We start from the raw sequence: 22,722 nt of genomic DNA on the forward strand, positions 1-22,722 counted from the left end.
CAGGACTCAGATCTCTAGTGTCAAACATAGCTAGTGTCACTTTTACCTCTTGCTTATAAGGCTTTTTCCACCAACTGAGACATATGCCATCAGCTGTCTCCCGAGTTCCCATTAGAGATCTCGGATTTGCAACCCAGTGTCAGTCTGTGACCTAACACATGGAAAGTCAGTTTGTTTGTTACTGGTACCAAGAACAGCTTTCAAATTTAGGTGTTTTAAAATAAACAAACACCTTCATCACTCAAGTACCTTAAAACAAGCTGTGCTGTCTCTTCCTTAACAATCAGCTGCTGCTATTCTTATATTTTAGATAGCTACCTCAATAGTCACTTCTGGGACTGGCAAAGCTGTTTTTTGACAAAATGAAATTTTTTGCTAAAAAAGTGTCTGCTTTCATGGAAATTTTATTTGCTTTTCCCAGTGAAAAACTCTCTTTTTTTAAATGAAATTCAGTATTGTCCATAAAAAATAGTTTCCTGACCAACTCTGTTAATTACATATAATAAAATAAATAACTACGTGGCACTTACATGGTGCCTCTGTACTAAAGGATCGCAAACCACAACACAGTTAAACCTCACTAATTCACGTCAGTGATCTGGTGACAGAGGCAGAAGGCCTAGGAAAGACAGGTATGACAGGTTTTAAAGAGCCAGACTGTATGCTAAAACAAGTTTCCATTGCCCTACCTTTGATTCCAGAACGGGCAGGGCTTCCCCAGCGACAGACAAGAAGTTGGCTGACGGACCCTTGCAAGGGAGTGACCAGGAGACCCGCTGTGAATGGCTGAATATTATACATTAGTAAGCAGTCAATAAGAAATAGCAAGAAGAGGGCATCCTAAATTGTACTTTATCTAACAATTCTATATTAGTTGTAATTATTCATGATATTTCATAATATATACACTAGTAAATGTGTTCTATTGTGTGTTTTGAAAGCATAATGAAGTCTTATAATACTAGACCTCTACTCTTAAATCTACATTGAGTAGTGAAGAACCATTCTAATTATGGGGTGTGGGGATTACTGTGCATGTCTACAGTGAGGATTACTGTGCATGTCTACAGTGAGTTTTGAGAACAGTTAGAAATACCTGTCATTGTTTCAGTAACTCCACACCTGCAAATGGTTCTGTTGACTCAAGGAAGTGATGGATTTTGCTGTTACTTCCCAGCTAGTCAGTCATTCCATTATGACAGGATCACATACCGGAGCATTGCTCAGCTAAATGCAAAAGGCAAGTTGGAGGTGCTCAGGTTTTTTTAAAAAGTAAATTCTATTACTTACTAGAAAAACAGTATGGAGAAAATTTTTAAGTATTCTTCATATTGGACCAATGTGAGACTCAAGCAAAAAAATATTAGGGCTTACCTTAAAACCAACTGTGAGATCTCCCAGATCCCTGCTACTCCAGAGACAGCTAACTCTGCTACTGTCAGACACTGCACCATCAGAAAGACAAGCTATTGACGTCTCAGGTTTTCAGCCATTTTAAAATTATATTTAACATTTCTAAATGGTGAGTTCATGTATTTTTCACAATTAGATCAAGTTTTCTTTTAATGGATGGCTCATCTAACCGCACGCATGCTTCTAGGCCTACTCAGCTACAGTCAAAGAGCTTCAACTGATGGCAAAAACAAAACAACAAAACTTGCCATAAGCAACCACTTGACTTTTAAGAACAATACATTACCAAAGCATCAGCGTTTAGACGATATTTAAGGCCAATGAGTTCCTATCTGACTTCCACTCATATTACTGGAGGGATTGCTTTGTCGTTAGAACTGATGCTTACATATAGATAAAATTCAACACAATGTGCTGAGAGACTAATCTAGAATTTAAAGCATGAACCTTGTTCCACACGTAGGACATGTGTCCTTGTATTAGGCAATAGCAGCAAAGCTCAGCTATGTTTCTCTTTCCTCCTCTTTTCCTCCATACCCTCCAAGTATGGGCTGGATGAATGGACTATAAGGCGGGTAGAAAGTTGGCTAGATTGTCGGGCTCAACGGGTAGTGATCAATGCCTCCATGTCTAGTTGGCAGCCAGTATCAAGTGGAGTGCCCCAGGGGTCGGTCCTCAGGCCGGTTTTGTTCAATATCTTCATAAATGATCTGGAGGATGGTGTGGATTGCACTCTCAGCAAGTTTGCAGATGATACTAAACTGTGAGGAGAGGTAGATACGCTGGACGGTAGGGATAGGATACAGAGGGACCTAGACAAATCGGAGGATTGGGCCAAAAGAAATCTGATGAGGTTCAACAAGGACAAGTGCAGAGTCCTGCACTTAGGACGGAAGAATCCCATGCACCGCTACAATCTAGGGACCGAATGGCTCAGCAGCAGTTCTGCAGAAAAGGACCGAGGGGTTACAGTGGATGAGAAGCTGGATATGAGTCAACAGTGTGCCCTTGCTGCCAAGAAGGCCAATGGCATTTTGGGATGTATAAGTAGGGGCATTGCCAGCAGATTGAAGGACATGATCGTTCCCCTCTATTCGACACTGATGAGGCCTCATCTGGAGTACTGTGTCCAGTTTTGGGCCCCACACTACAAGAAGGATGTGGAAAAATTGGAAAATGTCCAGCGGACAGCAACAAAAATGATTAGGGGACTGGAACACGTGATTTATGAGGAGAGGTTGAGGGAACTGGGATTGTTTAGTCTGCGGAAGAGAAGAATGAGGGGGAATTTGATAGCAGCTTTCAACTACCTGAAAGGGGGTTCCAAAGAGGATGTATCTAGATTGTTCTCAGTGGTAGCAGATGACAGAACAAGGAGTAATGGTCTCAAGTTGCAGTGGGGAAGGTTTAGGTTGGATATTAGGAAAAACTTTTTCACTAGGAGGGTGGTGAAACACTGGAATGCGTTACCTAGGGAGGTGGTGGAATCTCCTTCCTTAGAAGTTTTTAAGGTCACGCTTGACAAAGCCCTGGCTGGGTTGATTTAGTTGGGGATTGGTCCTGCTTTGAGCAGGGGGTTGGACTAGTTGACCTCCTGAGGTCCCTTTCAACCCTGATATTCTATGATTCTATGGCTGGTATTAATTTTTTCTAACAAGCAAACTAAAGAAGCTACAGGCAAGAATGAATCCACTCCTGCTAAACTAACATATGCAGTCACCTAGGTTCAGGAGCCAGTAGAAGACAACAGCACCGGGTGCTACTGTAACAGCAGCACTGTAGAATATAAACCATTATAGTTAGCTTCCATACTGTAGTATATCTATATATTCCAAATGTGGCATTAGATGAGTTATCAGATCATTTGCCTTGTTGAAATTCCACTACAGTGAAAGCTGGATCTACTGAATAGAGGCGTGTGATGCAACAGCTGACCGCAGTGTCAGTGTCTTACTAACCTTCCCTCCACTCCATCCCCTACAAACCATCACTGCCTGGAAGAGAAACAAATTTATTGACAATCTAAGCTTACAGCTAGTTTCAAGTGTTGTAATTGGTATCAAACCATTGCATTGATTTGAAATCAGCATTTAAAATCCCATTAACCCAACAATTTAACCAGACATCAGAAGAAAATGCCATACAATAGCAGAGACCAAATACTTGTTTAGGAATACTTAAGGAATTCCCTAGGTAGGTTGTACTGTGTGTAGTGCATTACCACCAATAAGGTGACTATCCGGGAGCAATACCATTGCAGAAGGGCTTGTACAGCAGTGAACTTCGCTCTGGCAAGAAGTCCAACAACCCAAACTACTTGTTTTGTGCCGTAAGTACTTTTAACTTCACTTGGATCATATACATTACTGGCAGTTGATGCAGTGTCTTCAATTATGTTAGTATATAAAAATGACATACTGAAGTTCAGACAAGAATGACAGTCCCCTTTTGATCAGCTCAGTTTAAAAGCTTGTGAGGACACTGCCAAGGCAAAAATGAGAAACTCTGCCTGAAAAAAACAAGTGTTTTCCCTCTGAGCCTGGCAATGGCAAGACAACAGCAAACCGGTAAGTTCCCGAGCCCAGAACACCAAGCCCATTTCAGAAGAAGAGGATTGAAACCACACATGCAGGTTTTACAGAATGTTTATTTTTCCAATACCACAAGGGACATACAAGAGCAGGGCCCTGCTGGGGAGCTCTGCAGACCAGACCAGCTTCAATCTGTACCCTACAGTGGCCCCAAAGGATACAGAGCCAGACTGCCCCAGCTCTGCTCCCTATCTTTGGTAAGCAGGTTTTCACACCATCCCCTCAAGACTTCACTAATACTGCATTTCAATTCACCCCCGTCTCTCTTTCTCCCATTTCACAATATCAAACTGCCACCTGGGTTATGGGTAAACCATTTCAGAGACGAAGAAGGTTTCTGCAGCCCACAGATTTTACACTCTCTACAGCTCTCAAACAGGGAGGTCTACAATTAAAAAAAAAAAGCATAGTCAAGAAAGAGGTAGGTAGGAGCTAGGAAAGGGGTGGGAGAAAGCTGGTAAATGAAATGGTAGGTTTGCTTCTTCCCCACTTAGAGCAACCCATTCCCGAGAGGCAAACACTCAAAGGAGGGTTGGTCACTTTTTCTGCTCGCATCAATTCTGGATACATACGGGCTTTCACACAAGCTGTCCATGGAGACTCTGACAAGGACCAGTAACTGTTATAGAAATATTTTTTAGAAGAGCGAGGAGCAAATTACATCCAGCTCAGCAAATCAGGGCAGGCATCCTTGAGATTGCATGTTGCAGTCTATCTGCCCACAGCAAAGCCACGGAGGCCAGAGGGAGGCAATCTGAACCAAGAGTGACCCCTTTGCATGTTCAGCCTCACATTAGGCAGCACAGAATACAGTGGCTTTGACTACAGATGTAGATTAAGAACTAACACCACTTTAATGTAATACTGCTGTAGAGCCTGAAAATAAAGAAACAAAAAAAAAACCCTTTATGTTCTATGTACATTACATCCATTTACAGAATTGGCCAGTACTGTGTACAACATATAAATACATGATCAAACAGATGCATAGAGGATACTTACAAGAATCAAATAATTCACTTTATACATCCAAGAATGAAAAGTTAAAATATTAAAAAAAAAAAAAGGAAACACCGCTTAGAATGTAAAATGACCATCACACACAGATGCACAGCCAGACACTTACAGGTGGTCAGATGCTGGCATGGCAAGGTTCTCATTGTAGGGCTGTAATATGGGGAGGTTACCGGCCACACTAATGAACTCCTTGGCTTTTCATACAAGTCTGTAGCAACATTTGGCCAGAAGAGGCAGCCTGGTCCAACAGTTCCACAGACTACACATCTTATTCAGTCCAGCAGAAGGCATTGAAGCTGGCAGCCACTACTATTTGCTTCTTTCATTCCCTTAACTGGCTCCATCAAATATGCAATCACCCATATATGGCTCTTCAGCCACCTGCCGAGTGTTTTACTAGTTACTTGATTCTGCTGTAGCATTCAAAGTACTGCACAGCCACCACCTATAGAGAAGCTTCATGTCCACATTTATTGTACAGTAGTACTTTTTCCACACAGACAGGGAACGGAGAGTGGAAGACTGTATTCTGCTCTGCTAAGGCATGGCTGGGACTAACCTAGCTCAGCCCTTAAAAACAGACAGCACTCTGTTCCAGTTCCTTTGGATGTAAACGTTTCCTTTAGAAAAGGTCCATGGATTTCCAGAGCAAACTGCCTCTCAGTCAGGTAGTAGCCTCAGCACGTGTGCCCAGAGCACAAATCAACATTTCCATGATGGCGTTAAGCAGAAGATTGCTCCAGTAGGGCACAACCCACAGATTGGGGAGTGTAACTGTGAGTAAGAACAACAGGTTTTGCACTGTGAATTTTAGTGGGAAGGCAAATCAACTCTCTCACCAAAACTTAAAGTGTAATATTGTGTCTATTATAAACAGAATAATATTTTGTGTACAGGTTTTAGGGTCAGTTATCAAAATACACACACTAAATATACAATTTTCCCGATGGCCATAATTTATTATCTCACCACAAGGCACAATACACAAAGCTTCGAGGGTCCTATACAGTCATCGTGACAAAATGCCCCACATCCTTTACACATAATCATGGCTTTAAGGCTGCAGGAACATTTGAGTGATATTTCTTCAACACTGCTGCTATCAGCAAACATCTGCACAGAAAGGGAAGTATTATGGTTTGCAGCAAAGTTCGCTTTGTGGCTTAGCTGCATCACGCTTCCAGCAAGGCTTCTCGGAAAAGCTGGAGTTGTGTTGGATGAATAATTAAAGCTGGTGGAATGAAGCTGCAGCTTAGAAAGCTTCCCATAAAATGCTTGTTTGATATTGAGCTGAGAGGGGATGGAAGAAGGCTCCAAGGGCTGATTGAGTCCTTTTCCCGGTTCTCTTGGTAACTTGAAAAATGGCAAGTCCATAACAAAGGGAACACTCTGCAAATGCTCCATCAGTTCCACTGGGTTGCGTGTAACATCCTTCCTGTTCTTCATGATACTACCCTTGGTTGGGCCTCCACAGGCTAGTACGTTCTCATTTTTTATTCCTCCTAGAGTGTTTGCATGTTGCTTCGAAGGCCAGTCTTCCCTGACAGTTGGTGCTCCTTCTCCAGATGCAGAGCTCTTATTTAGTGAAATCTGCTTGCTGGGGGATGCGGTTCCCATGGTTGCAATGTGCTCCAAAGCTCTTGGATGATGCAATCTAGCAGCAGCGTTGCAAGGAAAACCAGAACCAAAGAGCTTTTTGCCCTGGACGCCAACACAACTTTTATTAATTGAGGTTCCACCGATCCGATTTGGATCAAGAGAGGTTACATTTGGAGATAAAAATCTAGGTGCTGCAGGTGGGTTTAACTTTTCAGGGCTTTCACTTGTAATAGTATTTGTTAGTGGACTGTGCTGTGGGACACCATGGACCAGGGGCAGCTCTTTTTGATCTTCAAAGCTACAGGAAGATGATGTTCTTTCTCTAGGGCCCAACTCTTTAGGTTTCTGAGAGCCACTCACCATACTTGCCAGTTGGTCTGGAGAGCTCAAGTTACGGCCAACTTTGGAATGCTTGTCTGGAACATCAGGCTGGTTCTCCATGCTTTCTGTTTTGGGCAGTACCGTCCCAGAGTTGCACTGTTTTTTCTGAGGATCTCTTAAAGCACTTGGAGAGTGGAAATCATCACTTCTGCTTAGGTTACTTGTATTTATTCCCACATCTTGGGAAGACTCTTGGCCAAAGCAGCAATTGCTACTTCTCTCCACTTGTAATGAGTGGTTTTCTGATGGTCTGTCCAGAAGTGACTCCGTAATTTCCAACTTGATGCTGGCATGTGATACTGGTAGAACCTTTTCCAAAGAAAGGTTCCCCTTAAGTAACTGCATCACCAGAGGGTTGCTGGCTTCAATAGAAGATATGGGCCGAGTGGAGCCTGGTGGCTTTTTCTGACTCTCAGAAGGTTTTTGAGGAAGAGGCATATGTGGTGCCCATCTCTGAGGCTGAGACACGTTGCTCACCATTGTTACTGATGGCAAGTCCACCATGTATGGGAGACTCTCAGTGTTCACAGAAGAGTTCGATCTAATCCCTTCATCTCTCTCAGTGTTGCGCTTATGGCTGGCATTTCCTTTTCCTGTAGCCTCCTTAAGGTGGATATTCCTGAAGTATATATCCACCTCCACATTCTCATCAGTTAGGTCAGCTTCAAAATCTGAAGCAGTATCTGTTGTTTCGCTATGCGTACTCTGGATTTCATCATCTCCATTTGTCTTAAATCCTTGTGTCTCTCTCATGTGTTGACATACATTTTCTGTGTTTGCTCCTGATGGCCTCTCCCACAGCTGTGGAAGCTTCTCAGAGGTACCTATTCCATTCTGAACAGTTAAACCACCAAGTGAAAAAGGTTTCACCAAAGACCCTTTATACTGTTCTCCATTCTGTAGTTCACTTTCATGCTGTTTTCCTGTCTGTAGGTGTGTAAAGGCATGTAACTCTGAGCCCATGTTCTCCATTCCAACAGTATTCGTTTTTGAATCATCATGATCAGCTACACATTTTCCCATGGGTGGCTTTGATCCATTAAATCTAGCTTCAATTTCTGGCTCATGTTGTTCTTTACCATCTGATGAGAATTCTGGGGTAAGGCTAGAATTATTGGAGAAAGTTTCCTTCATAGGAGAACTACAATTCAACTCTACGGGAGTGCCAACATCTTCAATTCTTGGTACAACATTGATATCATCTATGAGATAAACTGCAGACCCCTGTACCTGAGAACAAAACAGATCATTCTCAGGAGGAACGCTGCATTCTTGCTTATTACTCTGCCCTTCCTGAGAGGCAATATGCGGTGCATTTTCAGTTCTTACGTCATGGAGGCACTGCTCAAAGTTCTCCTCCCGCCCCAGAGAAGCTGCAGTGTCAAAAGATGGTCCAGTCAAAGCATCACCAAGCTGGCTGTTAGCTAAACCGTCAGCATGTTGAGCAACATCTTCTGTTCCACCTGAGACAACATCTGCAGCATGTTCAAGAATGAAGGCTCCCATACCATTAGGGGTGTAGGGGTCCTGTTTTGCAGGTTCACATACATTTATTTTAGCTACCTGTACAGCTACCTCAGCAAAGTTAGTCTTTTCTCCATCTAGATGGAGAGGCGGCAGTAATTGTGTTCGTTGTAGATCTGACGCACACCTTCCATGAGTTCTCTTTGATCTCCTGCACTCTGTATGGCTACTGGAGTCTCCTCCACCACCTCCTTTATCTGTGCTGTTCCCTCCTCCTCCTGGCCCACCCCCACCTCCAATGGCAGCTGTAGCGGCCTCTCGCTGGGCTCGGGCTTGCAGAGCACGAGCTTTAATGTCTGCGAGTGTTCTGGCACCAGTTCTGCCCCGACCAGAGGACTCCGTGTTGGGGATGATCCTGGGGCATATCTGGTAAGCGGGCTGACCCTTAACCACCCAGGGTGGTTTGATACGTGAAAGTTGAATCTGAAAAAGAATCAGAGGAGAAGATGTTAAACTAACACTTGATATTCTCAGAGAGCAAAAACCTTTAAATCGGTTCATTGAAATTCAGTATATTTAGTTAAGATTCCTAGAGGAAGTAATTTTTGGCATTTGGTAGTGCTGCTGCTCTTGGCCTCTTGATGAGGTCCTCAAGAGGTTTCTACTCAGGCTCCATATCATGGTATCTTTTAAAATCCACTTTATAGTGAGATCATCTATGTCATTACCCACCAGACAAGTATTAAACTGATGGCTTAAACACTAGCTGAATCTGGACTCTTGAGAAGAGAGAGTTTTGATTTCTGTCAAGCATAATCCATTCGCACTGAAATTAGTAGGATGCCCTCCTGCTGCCAAAAAGGACACAGCCACAATTGCACCTACAGGGGAGTATAAGCTGGAGACAAGAGGATTCCATCCCACATAGAGGTAGGTGAGGAGTCTACAAGGTTACAATGAGAAGGTTTGAAAATCTTGACTGCATTAAATCAGCCCATTTCAGGAAAAGCCATCTCTGTACTCACAAAACTACAAATGAGCTGTATAATAAAAGAGGCTACTCTGCATTCTTGTACAGGAGACCTTGGAATAATTTTCCATTCTACTCTCTGGCTGTCTAAACAAGACAACACACTGCAGTAATTAGATCTTAGCCAGCGCTATCAATGAAAGACTCTTCCATTCCCCTCTTTGAAGAAAATGACATGACATGACATTTTCATATTACTTTGGTGCTACTGGGAACAAAGTCCCTAATGTAATAATCAGGTATAAGTGTCTCTCCTACCCGGATGGGTGGGACTTTTGGTTCCTCTTTAGTAGGCTGTGGCTTTTCTGGGTGAACACTTTCAATTGTGTTACGAAAGGACTGACGATCTTCAAGCCGGGGCTTCTTTTCGGGGAAGGAGGTAGAGGCAGCCTCCTCAAAGCATTTCCTTTTCTGGTCCTTTGACTCCCGATCTAAGTTTTCTTGGGGCAAACTGGGAATTCGGTTTACAGATGCAGCTGCAAATGACAGATCTTCCATTTTACTGTGCAGTCTGGAAGCCTCTGGAGAAAACAGCAATTCTGAACTCTCTGGCTTCAAAGATGCAGATGAAGAGCCTGTCAGATCATCTCCTCCCAAATCCACCTCAGCTTTAGTCTCTTTATGGAAGGAGGAATCTGGTCCCACAGACGCAGTCTCTTTGGGGGTCTCAGACTGGTCGGGCTCACGTATTTTGTACAGGCTCCTCCTTGCTCTGCATCGCAGATCTGGCCGAGAGCGTTTCTTGAAGTGTCCATCTCGCTGACGTGTGGAAGGACCATGCTGTGGCTTTGCTGCTTCTCCCTGAACAGACAATCCCGTCCTGTTCTCAGCATCATCTTGTACTGAATTCTGCTGTTGTGATTCTTCTCTAGTCAAACCCAACCTGCAAAGCAACCACAGAATTATTTAAAGCCCAGAGCAAGCTTGTTAGGTCCGATTTCATCTCCTGGGAAGGATGTAAATTGTTTATTATTTACAGTATGTACTACCAGAGCAGTACATGGTGCATTACAGATTACAAAGCAGTCACTCATCTCACTCAATCAATCTACAAAGAAATATATTATGTATTCACTACTCCTGGTAACTGTCATGGGGAACAAGGAGAACGATTAAATGATGTCAGGATTTACAATCTAAAACTAATCTGTAATAGATTACAATAGAATACAATCTAAAACTAATCTGGCATAGAGAGTACACTTATAAAGTTTGCAGACAATACCAAACTGGAAGGGGTTGCAAGTGCTTTGGAGAACAGGATTATAATTCAAAATGATCTAGACAAACTGGAGAAATGGTCTGAAGTAAACAGGATGAAATTCAATAAGGACAAATGCAAAGTACTCCACTTAGGAAGGAACAACCAGCTGCACAGATACAAAATGGGAAATGACTGCCTAAGAAGGAGTACTGCAGAAAGGGATCTGGGGGTTATAGTGGACCACAAGCTAAATATGAGTCAACAGTGTAACACTGTTGCAAAAAAAAGCAAACATAATTCTGGGATGTTATAAGCAAGACACGAGAAGTAATTCTTCCGCTCTACCCCGCACTGATTAGTCCACAGCTGCAGTATTGTGTCCAGTTCTGGGCACCACATTTCAGGAAGGATGTGGACAATTTGGAGAAAGTCCAGAGAAGAGCAACAAAAATGATTCAAGGTCTAGAAAACATGACCTATGAGGGAAGATTGAAAAAACGTGGTTTGTTTAATCTGGAAAAGAGAAGGCTGAGAGGGGACATGATAACAGTTTTCAAGTACATGTTGTTACAAGGAAGAGGGAGAAAAATTGTTCTTCTTAACCTCTGAGGCTAGGACAAGAAGCAACGGGCTTAAATTGCAGCAAGGGCAGTTTAGGTTGGACATTAGGAAAAGCTACTCTGACGGTTAGGAAGTTAAGCACTGGAATAAATTGCCTAGGGAGGCTGTGGAATCTCCATCATTGGAGATTTTTAAGAGTAGGTTAGACAAGCACCCGTCAGGGGTGGTCTAGATAATACTCAGTCCTGCCATGAGCGTAGGGGACTGGACTAGATGACCACTCGAGCTCCCCTCCAGTTCTATGATTCTAGGATTCTACTAGGTAGGTATTCCCTTGCAGTGATAATCTGAATGATTCACTCGGTAACTAGCATCCCAAAAGGAGTGGATAATTATGGAGTTGCTTCTTCTCAGAGAGCAGCTAGCTACCAAAAGGGAAGTTCCCCCTCCGCTCGACTTGAATAAAACAAGACCAACGAGGTAGCATTCCTTACTTTTGTCCATAGTAGTCTTCAAAGAACTTCTCTTTCCACTGCTCCACCCTCTTCTCTTTCTCCATTTCCTGGCGTATTCTAACCTGCATCTCATGAGTGAATTCACCTGCAGAGAGACAAGCAAGTGCAAGTTTCATTGCTATCCATAGCACTCAGAGCATGCATAGTACACATTCTGTGCTTGCCAGAGAGTATCCTGCCAGTATATAGACATTTTCTACCCTTTGAAATTTTCGATATCCTGATGGGATAGTCTGGCATGTTGAAATATTGCTAATGGTCAAAGCACCAAATCACTTATTTAGGGGAAAAAAAAGCAGGCCTCTCGGTCTTCTCCAGAGCAATACTCAGCTGTGACCAAACACTTATGCAACTGACAGCAAGTGTCCCCACCCCTATTTTGAAACTCTGGCCTCAAGTCAATGGCAAAATTCCCACTGACTCCCATGGAGTCAGGATTTCACCCCTTGAGATAAACTATATTGCAAGAAATGACTCTCATCTAACTGTATTAAGTAACATCAAAAACCAAAAGAAAACTTGGTGATTCAGGGGCCACAGAAGTTGTCATAGGGTGTGTACATTATCCCATTCAGACAACAAGGGTGTAAATAGCAGTGCACACCAAAGTGCTATTCTGTAACTCCCCTCTGTGGACAGTGAGGACATGAACTAAAAATTTCCCAGTTCACATTAATGTAGTCCTCGCTAACAGAACTGCATTAATGCAAACTAGGAGCCATTTCGTTCATGCCCTCATGGTCCACACGGGGGAGTTACAGCGCAGCGCTTTGGCGCTCAGTTATTCGTGACCCTGTAGTCCCCTGAAGTGCAGTGTAGACTCAGCCACAGAATCCTCCCTTGTACTTGTGCTAGAAATTCTAAATCTTTCATTCCTTTAAAAAAAAGTTTCTAGCTCTCAGAGTTGTACAGAAATCCTTCAAAATGTAAAATGAGTATAATCAATGCAGGGATGTCTCTCTCCCAGAGAATTCAGACAGCGTGAAACAATAGCTGTGAGCGGTGTGAAATTCTCGCACTCATTATATTAGAGATGAATTCTGACATTGAAAATGTACAAGAAATGTTAATTACATTAAATATAAAAAAACAGTAGCAGGGATACTGTATTGCATGTATTATTCATGTTTATACTTAACTCAATAAGTTTCCATTTTGAAATTTATTAGAAGCTGCCACACAATTTACAACCATATCACAGAAACCAGGGAGCTTACTACAAAACTGGTGTCCAGTTTGCCACAGAGTACACAGGGAGTTGGACTGGGATATTACCACCAATGGATATGCATTCTCCCTTCCTAGGGGCAATTACTGTAACTATTTGTGATGGGAAGATTGGGGGGAGCGAGGAAGGGAAAAAAGGGTAAGTGCTCACATACCACAGAGATGAACATAGTAAAGATGCATCGATTAGAGCATGGGTTTCCAATTGAGTCACAAACAGCCAGGGAGGTCCTGATCACCCTCCCTTTCTTTATGACTAGATAGGGGAAAGGGCCCCAACATTTTGCTCTGTTGTAACATGAGCCCATTATCTGGAAAAGCCTAAGGACCCACGGGATTAATAAGCAACTTGTATGTGCCACACAATAAGGAGGTCAGTGTTCAGTTTATACATTAACTACCAGAGAGAAAATGTGAGAAAAAAAGCACCCAATTAAGTTTCTTTATTGTTTATTTTTCTTTCAATTTAGAATAACTGAAGCCCAACTTAATACAGTAAGGTTGAGTAGGTAAATAAATAAATAAATAATAAAAAGACATCTTGAAAGTGCCATAACAAAAAAACCCCCAAAACAACATTTAAAAAATAAGTTAATGGTAGCTAGGACCTGAAAATAGTTTAGAGGTAGATTCCCCGCCTTGTCATCTGTCCTCCCTCTACCTTAGGGATTACAGCTTCTGCACACTGCAGCCACTAAAGGGCAACATGACCATACACACCTGAACAGGTCTGAGAGTCATATTCCACCCAATAGAGGCAGTATGAGAGAGACCACACAAATCTAGCTGGCACTTTGTTTTTAAGGCCTCTGGGCATCTAAAAAAAAGTGTAAGGTAAAATCTTAAAAAAAGGCAATGTAGCCAAACAGGCTCCAAAGCTGGTACAGAATCAAACTCCACAGTTTATTTCTCTTCTACCAAATAAGGTACACAGCAGGCTTCTCCCAATCATTCAAAACAGCACTCTACCCACCATCAGCCAGTCGCTCTCTCCAGCTCTGAGCAGCATGGGTGAAGAACTCGTTATTGAGAGCACTGCCACTGAGACGCATCAGCCCATCTGCCCCCATCTATGGAGGACAAAAGTATAATAGTTGGAAAGCACATGCATCAGCTCTTTGGGAACAGGGGTGATACAACATAACAAGCCACAAGATGCACAGTGATTGTTGTGTGCCTGTACCTGTCTGTCAACTTCTGGCAAGAGGAAGAGGAGTTGCTGTTGGAAGTGTTGGGGGAGTACATTGAAGGTTCTGGAGTTTATCAGTGCCCGGAGATTTGTGTTGACGAGAATGGAACCAGGTGTCTCAAAATCTATATCCTCACCTCTGTTTCGTTTCATTTGCCCTGTAGTTTTCAGAAAACCAAATAAAAAATAAAATCAAAACTATTTATGACAACATTTCATAAACGAACCTGCTGCTGCAAATGAGCAAATTACAAGAGAACAGGCTGTGGCATGCCAGTACAAAGGAAGGACCTCTCAAACACCTTTAAACAAGTAATTCATATTTTACTACATTACTAGGTAGCATATTTAATAGAGAAAGGAGATGGCTATTGTTTTGACATAAGAGTGCCCTTCTTAGATAACTTGATTTCAAACACCATAAATGAGCTGCTTTTTAAGGCACTACCCCACTGTGGCTCAGAGACTAGTTCCCTGAATACCTTAATCACAGCATACAAACACAATCCTCTTGTATGTTTCAGAACCATCCTTTCCAGGGTTCCTGCAGTCAGAGCACTTTTGGACTAATATATAGGAGGCTAGTGATCCCAGCCAGCACCTTCTGTGCTCATGGGGCCAATAGCATTAAAGAGGGAACGCTTCTCTACTCCTGTATCTTTGTGATAGAGTCAAAGGAGGGACTAAGGAGTTTCCAAAAGGATCACTCTCCAGTTCACCTGGCTAGACCATTTATAGAGGTGAGGGACTTGCACTATTTCTGGATGCATCACATCACTGAATCCAATGTGTCTTATGAATTATTACATGGACAAAAACGTGCAGCATAGCGGAACATGCACAAGATAACTGATGATAAAAACTAAGCTTCAATCACAATGGTTTTTATAAAAACCATTTGTTCCCAAAGACTTGGAAAGTACGTCTCTGGAACTCCACATCGCGTACACATGCTCTCACGAACACACCATCAAGGGTCCGGATGCTCCATTTCAGATTAAGCAAATAACATATAGGAGTTCCCTGCCTCCTCACTGAGGGTGAGGAGAAGTTGTTTGATAGTGAGGAGCCTTAACATTGGAAGAGACACTCAGAAGGATAAAAGTCTTGGAGTTCTTCCATAAGAAGGGGACAGACTTGGACACAACTGATAGTTGCTTCAGTTTTTAGGGCCAGTTCTTACAACTTTATTCAGAAGCACGTACCAGCAGCTGGCTTCCGGATACCTCTCAGCAGCTGTGGAGTATCCCTGGTGATTTCTGTCCTACTGCGCATCGTGGCACTACACAGGGCCAAAGAGGAGCGGCTGCTGCTGGAAGTGCTGCTGCTTTCTCCATCAGCATGCCTTCCTGTGAAACCTAAAGGCAAAGCCATTTGTCACAGATTCATGGACGAGTAGCAGAAGCTCCACGGGAGGAGAGGTCTTAGCACATGACAACGATCTGCTTACAACAGACCCATTTTTAGACAGACAAAATTAGGTCATTGCTCCATCACTGACAGTTCTGAGTGGGTGACTGTTAATACAAATTTTATCCAATAAGGCAGCATTGCACAAATTAATTAGAATCACTTGTATGTTTAGTGAGCACTAAATAAATCTCTCTCCTGTCCTGGCCTAGGAAGAGCTTATGGGGATAGCTGTATAGAACCAGTGCTGAAGGGCCATGCCATGCAACTGGCTGAAAACAGTCAAGGTGCAACAAATGCTCACCTGAGGCTGACTCCATATGTGCCCCATTTACTTTCAGTGGAGTCAGGACAACTCGGGGCAACATCACACCAGTCTTTTTCTTTTGTTTGCTTGTCTGTGTTCCAGAGAAAAACAAGATACAAACTATTCAGGGTGCTAAAGTACATGTAGGTCACCTAAACTGCACCTCTTCCTAGCTGAATTCAGACACATCGCTCCACCTAGCCACAAATGAACCACCAGCCAAGTATTCAAGTGTCACTCACTGATTAAACTTATCTTTAACAGCAGAGAATCCTGCACCACTGCCACATACCCACCCATCCTGGAATCAAGGCCTTATATAATAGATCTACCTTTGCTGCAGCTTTCACTCACACTCATTTCAACTCCATGAGGTGGCTCTATAATTCTGCCCCTGCTTGAGGAGACGACCTTGATGTGTGTCTAATCCCTCTCCCTACCACCCAGCCTTCATGTGGCTCTGAGATCTCTCCTCAAGAATAAACACTCCTGGCTTTGCCCCTTGACATTAACCCCACACTTACCCCTACCTGTGAGGCTGCTCTGCAGCTCTCTCTGGAAGTGGAGAGACTCTTACTCTGAGATTCAGTGGAACAGGACGCATTAGAAGAGGTTTCATCAAGAGACACTGGAAGAAAATAACACATGATCAGACCCTGAGGAAGATGCTTATAGTCTAATATAGCGGTTCTCAAACTGTGGGTTGGGACCCCAAAGTGGGTCACGAGCCTGTTTTAATGGGGTTGCCAGTGCTGGCATTAGACTTGCTGGGACCTGTGGCCAAAGCCCAAGCCCCACCACCCTGGGCTGAAGGTGAAGCCCAAGCCCCAAAGCCTGGGACTGAAGCCTTTGGGCTTTGGCTCCCTGGGCCGGTGGGACTCGGGCTTTGGCTTTGCCCCTGCCCCCCACAGGGCAGCGGGGCTCGAGTGGGCTCAGGCTTTGGTCCCCCCTCCTGAGGTCAGGTAGTAATTTTTGTTGTCAGAACGGGGTCGTGGTGCAATGAAGTTTGAGAACCCTGGTCTAATATTAATATTACTTGACACTTACCATCATTATCACCACTCACAGTGCTGGCTTCATTGGACCCACAGCTTTCTGCATCATCCAGCTCCTCTCCCTCTGCCACAGATAGGTTCCGAGACCACTGCAAGGCATCCTTCTAGAAAGGCCAAACAGAACATGAGTGATTAGAGTCCTTACCTCTGCAGCTTTATGAGCTAGACTGACAGGAACATACATAATCATGGCTACAGTTACACTTCCTCAGGAAGAAACTCTTGAATATAACGTAACCAAATTATGACACTGGGTCATAGAATTTTGTTTTTATTAATCCAATCACTAATCCTGACTATGTTCACAATAATTATAAATAGGGCTGTCGATTAATTGCAGTTAACTCACGCGATTAACTCAAAAAAATTAACTGTGATTAAAAAGATTAATCGCGATTAATCGCACTGTTAAACAATAGAATACCAATTGAAATTTATTAAATATTTTGGATGTTTATCTACATTTTCAAATATATTGATTTTTATTACAAACACAGAATACAAAGTGTAGTGCTTACTTTATATTATTTTGTATTACAAATATTTGCACTGTAAAAATGATAAACAAAAGAAATAGTATTTTTCAGTTCACCTCATACAAGTACTGTAGTGCAATCTCTTTATCCTGAAAGCATAATTACAAATTTTTTTTTGTTACATAACTGCACTCAAAAAATTAAACAAAGTAAAACTTTAGAGCAGAGGTGGGCAAACTGCAGCCCGCGGGACCGTCCTGCCCGGTGCTTGAGCTCCCGGCCATGGAGGCTAGCCCCCGGGCCCCTCCCCTGCTGTCCCCCCCCCTCGCAACCTCAGCTCGCCATGCCGCCAACACTCTGGGTAGCATGGCTGCAAGCTCCTGCCGGGCAGCGCAGCTGCGAGAGCCGCCGGCCTGCCCCGGTGCTCTAGACTGTGCAGCGGTGTGGCTGGCTCCAGCTGGGCAGCGCGGCTGCCAGTCCTGGTGCTCTGAGCGGCATGGTAAGGGGTCAGGGAGCAGTTGGATAGGCGTGGGAGTCCCAGGGGGCCTGTCAGCGGGTGGGGTTGGGGGTGTGGATAGGGGTCAGGGCAGTCAGGGGACGGGGGGTGTTGGATAAGGGGTGGGGTTCCGGGGGGGGTGGTGGTCAGGGGACAAGGAGGAGGTGTGTGTGGATGGGTCAGGGGTTCTGAGGGGGGCAGTCAGGGGGTGGGGGCCAGGTTGTTTAGGGAGGCACAGCCTTCGCTACCTGGCCCTCCATACAGTTTCAGAACCCCGATGTGGTCCTCAGGCCAAAAAGTTTGCCCATCCCTGCTTTAGAGCCTACAAGCCCACTCAGTCCTATTTCTTGTTCAGCCAATTGCTAAGACAAACCAGTTTGTTTACATTTACAGGAGATACTGCTGACTACTTCTTATTTACAATGTCACCTGAAAGAGAGAACAGGCATTCGCATGGCACTTTTGTAGCCGGCATTGCAAGGTATTTATGTGCCAATGTTAAACATTCATTTCAATTCACCTAATACTAGTACTGTAGTGCAATCTCTCTGTCATGAAAGTTGAACTTACAAATGTAGAATTATGTACAAAAATAACTGCGTTCAAAAATAAAACAATGTAAAACTTTACAACCTACAAGTCCACTCAGTCCTACTTCAGCCAATCTCTCAGACAAACAAGTTTGGTTACAATTTGCAGGAGATAATGCTGCCCACGTCTTGTTTACAATGTCATCTGAAACCGAGAACAGGTGTTCGCATGGCACTGTTGTAGCTGGCATTGCAAGATATTTACGTGTCAGATGCGCTAAAGATTCATATGCCCCTTCATGCTTCGGCCACCATTCCAGAGGACATGCTTCCATGCTGATGATGCTCGTTAAAAAAATAACGTATTAATTAAATTTGTGACTGAACTCCTTGGGAGAGAATTGTATGTCTCTTGTTCTGTTTTACCCAAATTCTGCTGTATTTCACGTTATAGCATTCTCTAATGATGACTCAGCACGTTTGTTTTAAGAACATTTTCACTACAGATTTGACAAAATGCAAAGAAGGTACCAGTGTGAGATTTCTAAGGATAGATACAGCACTTGACCCAAGGCTTAAGAATCTGAAGTGCCTTCCAAAATCTGAGAGGGACGAGGTGTGGAGCATGCTTTCAGAAGTCTTAAAAAGAGCAACACTCTGATGTGGAAACTACAGAACCCGAACCACCAAAAAAAAAATCAACCTTCTGCTGGTAGCATCTGACTCAGATGATGAAAATGAACATGCGTCGGTCTGCTCCGTTTTGGATCGTTATTGAACAGAACCTATCATCAGCATGGACGCATGTCTTCTGGAATGGTGGTTGAAGCATGAAGGGACATATGAATCTTTACCGCATCTGGTACGTAAATATCTTGCAATGCCAGCTACAACAGTGTCATGCGAACACCTGTTCTTGTTTTCAGGTGACATTGTAAACAGAGGTGGGCAGCATTATCTCCTGCAAATTGTAACCAAACTTGTTTGGTTGAAGTAGGACTGAGTGAACTTGTAGGTTCTAAAGTTTTATATTGTTTTAGTTTTGCGTGCAGTTATTTTTGTACATAAATTCTACATTTGTAAGTTCAACTTTCATGACAGAGAGATTGCACTACGGTACTTGTATTAGGTGAATTGAAATATACTATTTCTTTTGGTTTTTACAGTGCAAATATTTGTAATCAAAAATAAATATAAAGTGAGCACTGTACACTTTGTATTCTGTGTAGTAATTGAAATCAATATATTTGAAAATGTAGAAAACATCAGAAAATATTTAAACGGTATTCTATTATTAACAGTGCGATTAATCGTGCAATTTTTTTAATCACTTGACAGCCCTAATTATAAACGATCAAAAATTTCAAGCAAGAATTAACTTAAAGAATTCATAATCATATAAGTGCCCCCATATCTTTTAACAGTCCAACTATGATGCATTGCACAATGTGCGCGTGCAAGAATTATGGAGCTAGAACTCGAGAGCTGTATGAGATAACGCTTGATCTGCAAAGAGAAAAACTCATGCATTCATATAACATTTCATATGTATATTAAGGTCTAAAAATCCAGTGTTCCAGAGTTAAATTTGCAAAGCAGCAGTGTGTGTGAGCACACAAATGTAAGCAGTGGGAGGAATAACTGCTCTTCCGTTTCTGTGTTAGCAGGCAGTTTTACTTTCTGCTGTCATTACTGCCCTTGCCTTTGCCTAACTGTGGGCCCACTGTCCCACCACTTCCTGGCAGAATCCATTGGTTTTATTCTGATCTCATACCATGCTGCCAACATAGACAGCAGCAGTGCAGACTTTCAGCTTTTACTTGATTTTTTCACCTCCATATTTTAATCCCCTGGAACTTCAATAGATTCAAGCTCCTAATAGAACAGAAGTCAGCACAGTTCATTTTAATTAAATTAACTCGCACACCATCTTCTCAAATAGTAGAACTGAATTACTGGCATGCTCTGTGGACCCTTTGCAGATGTGTAACTCAAACACACTTGAGAAAAATAAAAGTTTGCTCATATTTGTCCATGCGTAACTACTGAGGGTATTTTTTTTTAATATTCAGAAAAATTATTCTTTCTTGGGCTGAGAAACTGTGTGACAATATTTAGCCACTTTTTATTCCTAGAGATAAAGAGACAACAGTGTCAAACAGCAAACAGCTGCAGAGATGCCAAACTTGTGATGTTCATTGATTATACAAATGGCAAATTAAAATATTTTGGAATTCAGTCTATTTTCAAACACAGAATGACACATTAACATAAGGCATCTTTTGGGGGAAGAGAGAGGTTCAAAGGTGCATTTGAGGAGGTGGGGTGGGAGAGGAGGAACATCTCTGAGACACTAAAAAAATATAGGAGCAGAAGCATATTTTTCTATATTTCAAATTAAAGGGACTGTCAACTTGTACTAAAAAACCTACGTTAGGTAAAGCCTCTTTAAACAGTCTTGACTTTTAAAAAAAATTCCTTAAACAAAAAATTTATATATTTTTTCCTTTTTCTTGGTTGATGTTTTTAAGGGTCTTTTCATCACAAAGACAGACAATATGGAGGAGAGAATGAACTATGCAGATTGCTGTCAAACACAGAGTAAACAAACTGAAAAATGATTTTTGGTTAACTTTTTAATTATAGTAATATTAGGTGTTACTTGTAACTATTGTCCGTACAAAACTTTCAGACAAATGTTATCTGTAAGCTGACTGCATCCCTTTGAGATTGGTATCCAATAAGTTCCCGACTACCTGAAAAGCAACGGGTACATGGATTTTATTCAGATAACTGGGAGTTCAGATAATGGAGGGAACAGGAGCCATTCAGCAGCAAGGTGGCCTCCCTTGCAGTCAGGGACTCAACCGTCTCATCTTCCTTACAGTCCTGGCCGGGGGGAGGAAGGAGAAATCTGCTCTTCCCCACTTACTCTCTTCACAGTGGGGCTGCAGAGGGTTCCCTGCCAGTGAAACCTGATCCCTGCAGGTGCAAGGTGCAGGACAAAGCACAGACCCCACAGCCAGGACTCTGCTCTGCCAGATGACTGCAGTCTTCCTTGCGCCTGCGGCAGTGCAGGGAGGCCTCTGCAGCTCCACTGCCATGGCCCTGTTCACTCACTTTCATGACAGCAGGGCTGAACAGGCCTCCCTGCACTGCTGCAGGATCCATTAAGCAGCAGAGTGACCTCCCCCACAGCCAGGGGCTTGTCTTTCTCCTCCTTGAGGTCCTGACCAGGAGTATCTACTCTATTATACAAACCTCCACATTATTCAAATCCCTTTCTTGTCTTCCAGCATGAGATACATGGGGGACAAGAAAGAGATTTGGATAATGCAAAGGTTCGGGTAATGGGATTTTGGATGAACGGGAGTATACTGTATAAGGGAAACGTACAGGTTTCATTATTTTGATGATGCTCTATCCTTTATGACTGCATGAACTAAATTCTGACATTCCATGTCCTGGAAGAAGAGAGTTTATCTTGCTTGTGTAATTTAAGAATTATAAAATTTAAAAAACAAATGTATTACATATAGCTTATAGGCACAAGAACCATCATGTATAGAATTATGGATCCCAGAGCCTCTGTTTCGCATGATGTTACCAAGGGCAGTATGCTAAACTCATACAGCGATCACCAGTGATGGATTAACAATAACAGCAATACGTAACAAGTTGACCTCACACTCTGTCCCCAGCCTGGAAGACAGGAGTTCACAATTCACCTTGAGTGTGAAAAGGCTGATACGTCCAGGCAATTTGTAAAAGAGTCCATCACCTCCCCTTGAATTGGAATGTAGCATGGCATTGAGGCAGGCCAGGGGCGAAGTGCCACTGAAACCAGAGAGAAAAAGGGAGATGAGGATTAGAGTATCTAATTGCCAATTTTTAAATAATACACAAAACCCTACAGCATTTTTTTTCTTTTTTTTAAATCAAAGGCAGGTAGCAGAAGGGACGGTGATGAGATTTAAGGTACAGGATCTCAACAAGTCTGAACACTATTATAGCTTTCCTATCTGAGCTGCTTACCACTAAGGCACATCATAGTGAGATAAGTCTCAGATAATAGGAAAGCAGCACATTATACTAATGTTCAAGCCATTCTAGGTCATTTTTAGAGGTTTATCACTTGAGATATTTTTCTCGCTCTCTCTCTGAATTCTTTGTAGCTGGATTCATGGTACTAAGGAAGCCTTACTTTATAGATGGAGAACCTCAAAAAAACCCTATCAATAAAATGTTTATAAAATC

At 42.7% G+C, this 22,722-nt stretch overlaps 1 protein-coding gene across 3 annotated transcripts in view; it reads right to left on the reverse strand.

The window, feature by feature from the left end:
- Positions 1-4,042: 4,042 nt before the first annotated feature.
- The window catches only part of ASXL1 (ASXL transcriptional regulator 1), a 31,243-nt gene continuing 12,563 nt past the window's right edge, over positions 4,043-22,722 (reverse strand). For 2 of the 3 annotated variants that reach the window (XM_048819465.2, XM_075118641.1), the window contains 10 exons: positions 22,194-22,302; positions 16,956-17,067; positions 16,439-16,536; positions 15,906-15,999; positions 15,397-15,549; positions 14,186-14,349; positions 13,976-14,072; positions 11,755-11,860; positions 9,754-10,378; positions 4,043-8,948 (listed from right to left, as the gene is read on the reverse strand). In XM_048819465.2, the coding sequence (XP_048675422.1) occupies positions 5,982-8,948; positions 9,754-10,378; positions 11,755-11,860; positions 13,976-14,072; positions 14,186-14,349; positions 15,397-15,549; positions 15,906-15,999; positions 16,439-16,536; positions 16,956-17,067; positions 22,194-22,302 (4,525 nt within the window). In that variant the 3' untranslated portion in view covers positions 4,043-5,981. Of the gene's footprint in view, positions 8,949-9,753; positions 10,379-11,754; positions 11,861-13,975; positions 14,073-14,185; positions 14,350-15,396; positions 15,550-15,905; positions 16,000-16,432; positions 16,537-16,955; positions 17,068-22,193; positions 22,303-22,722 lie in introns of all 3 variants that reach the window. The other variant, XM_048819463.2, reaches the window with a different exon arrangement.

This window comes from Caretta caretta, chromosome 13, assembly GCF_965140235.1.
Source record: "Caretta caretta isolate rCarCar2 chromosome 13, rCarCar1.hap1, whole genome shotgun sequence".
NCBI lineage: Eukaryota > Metazoa > Chordata > Testudines > Cheloniidae > Caretta > Caretta caretta.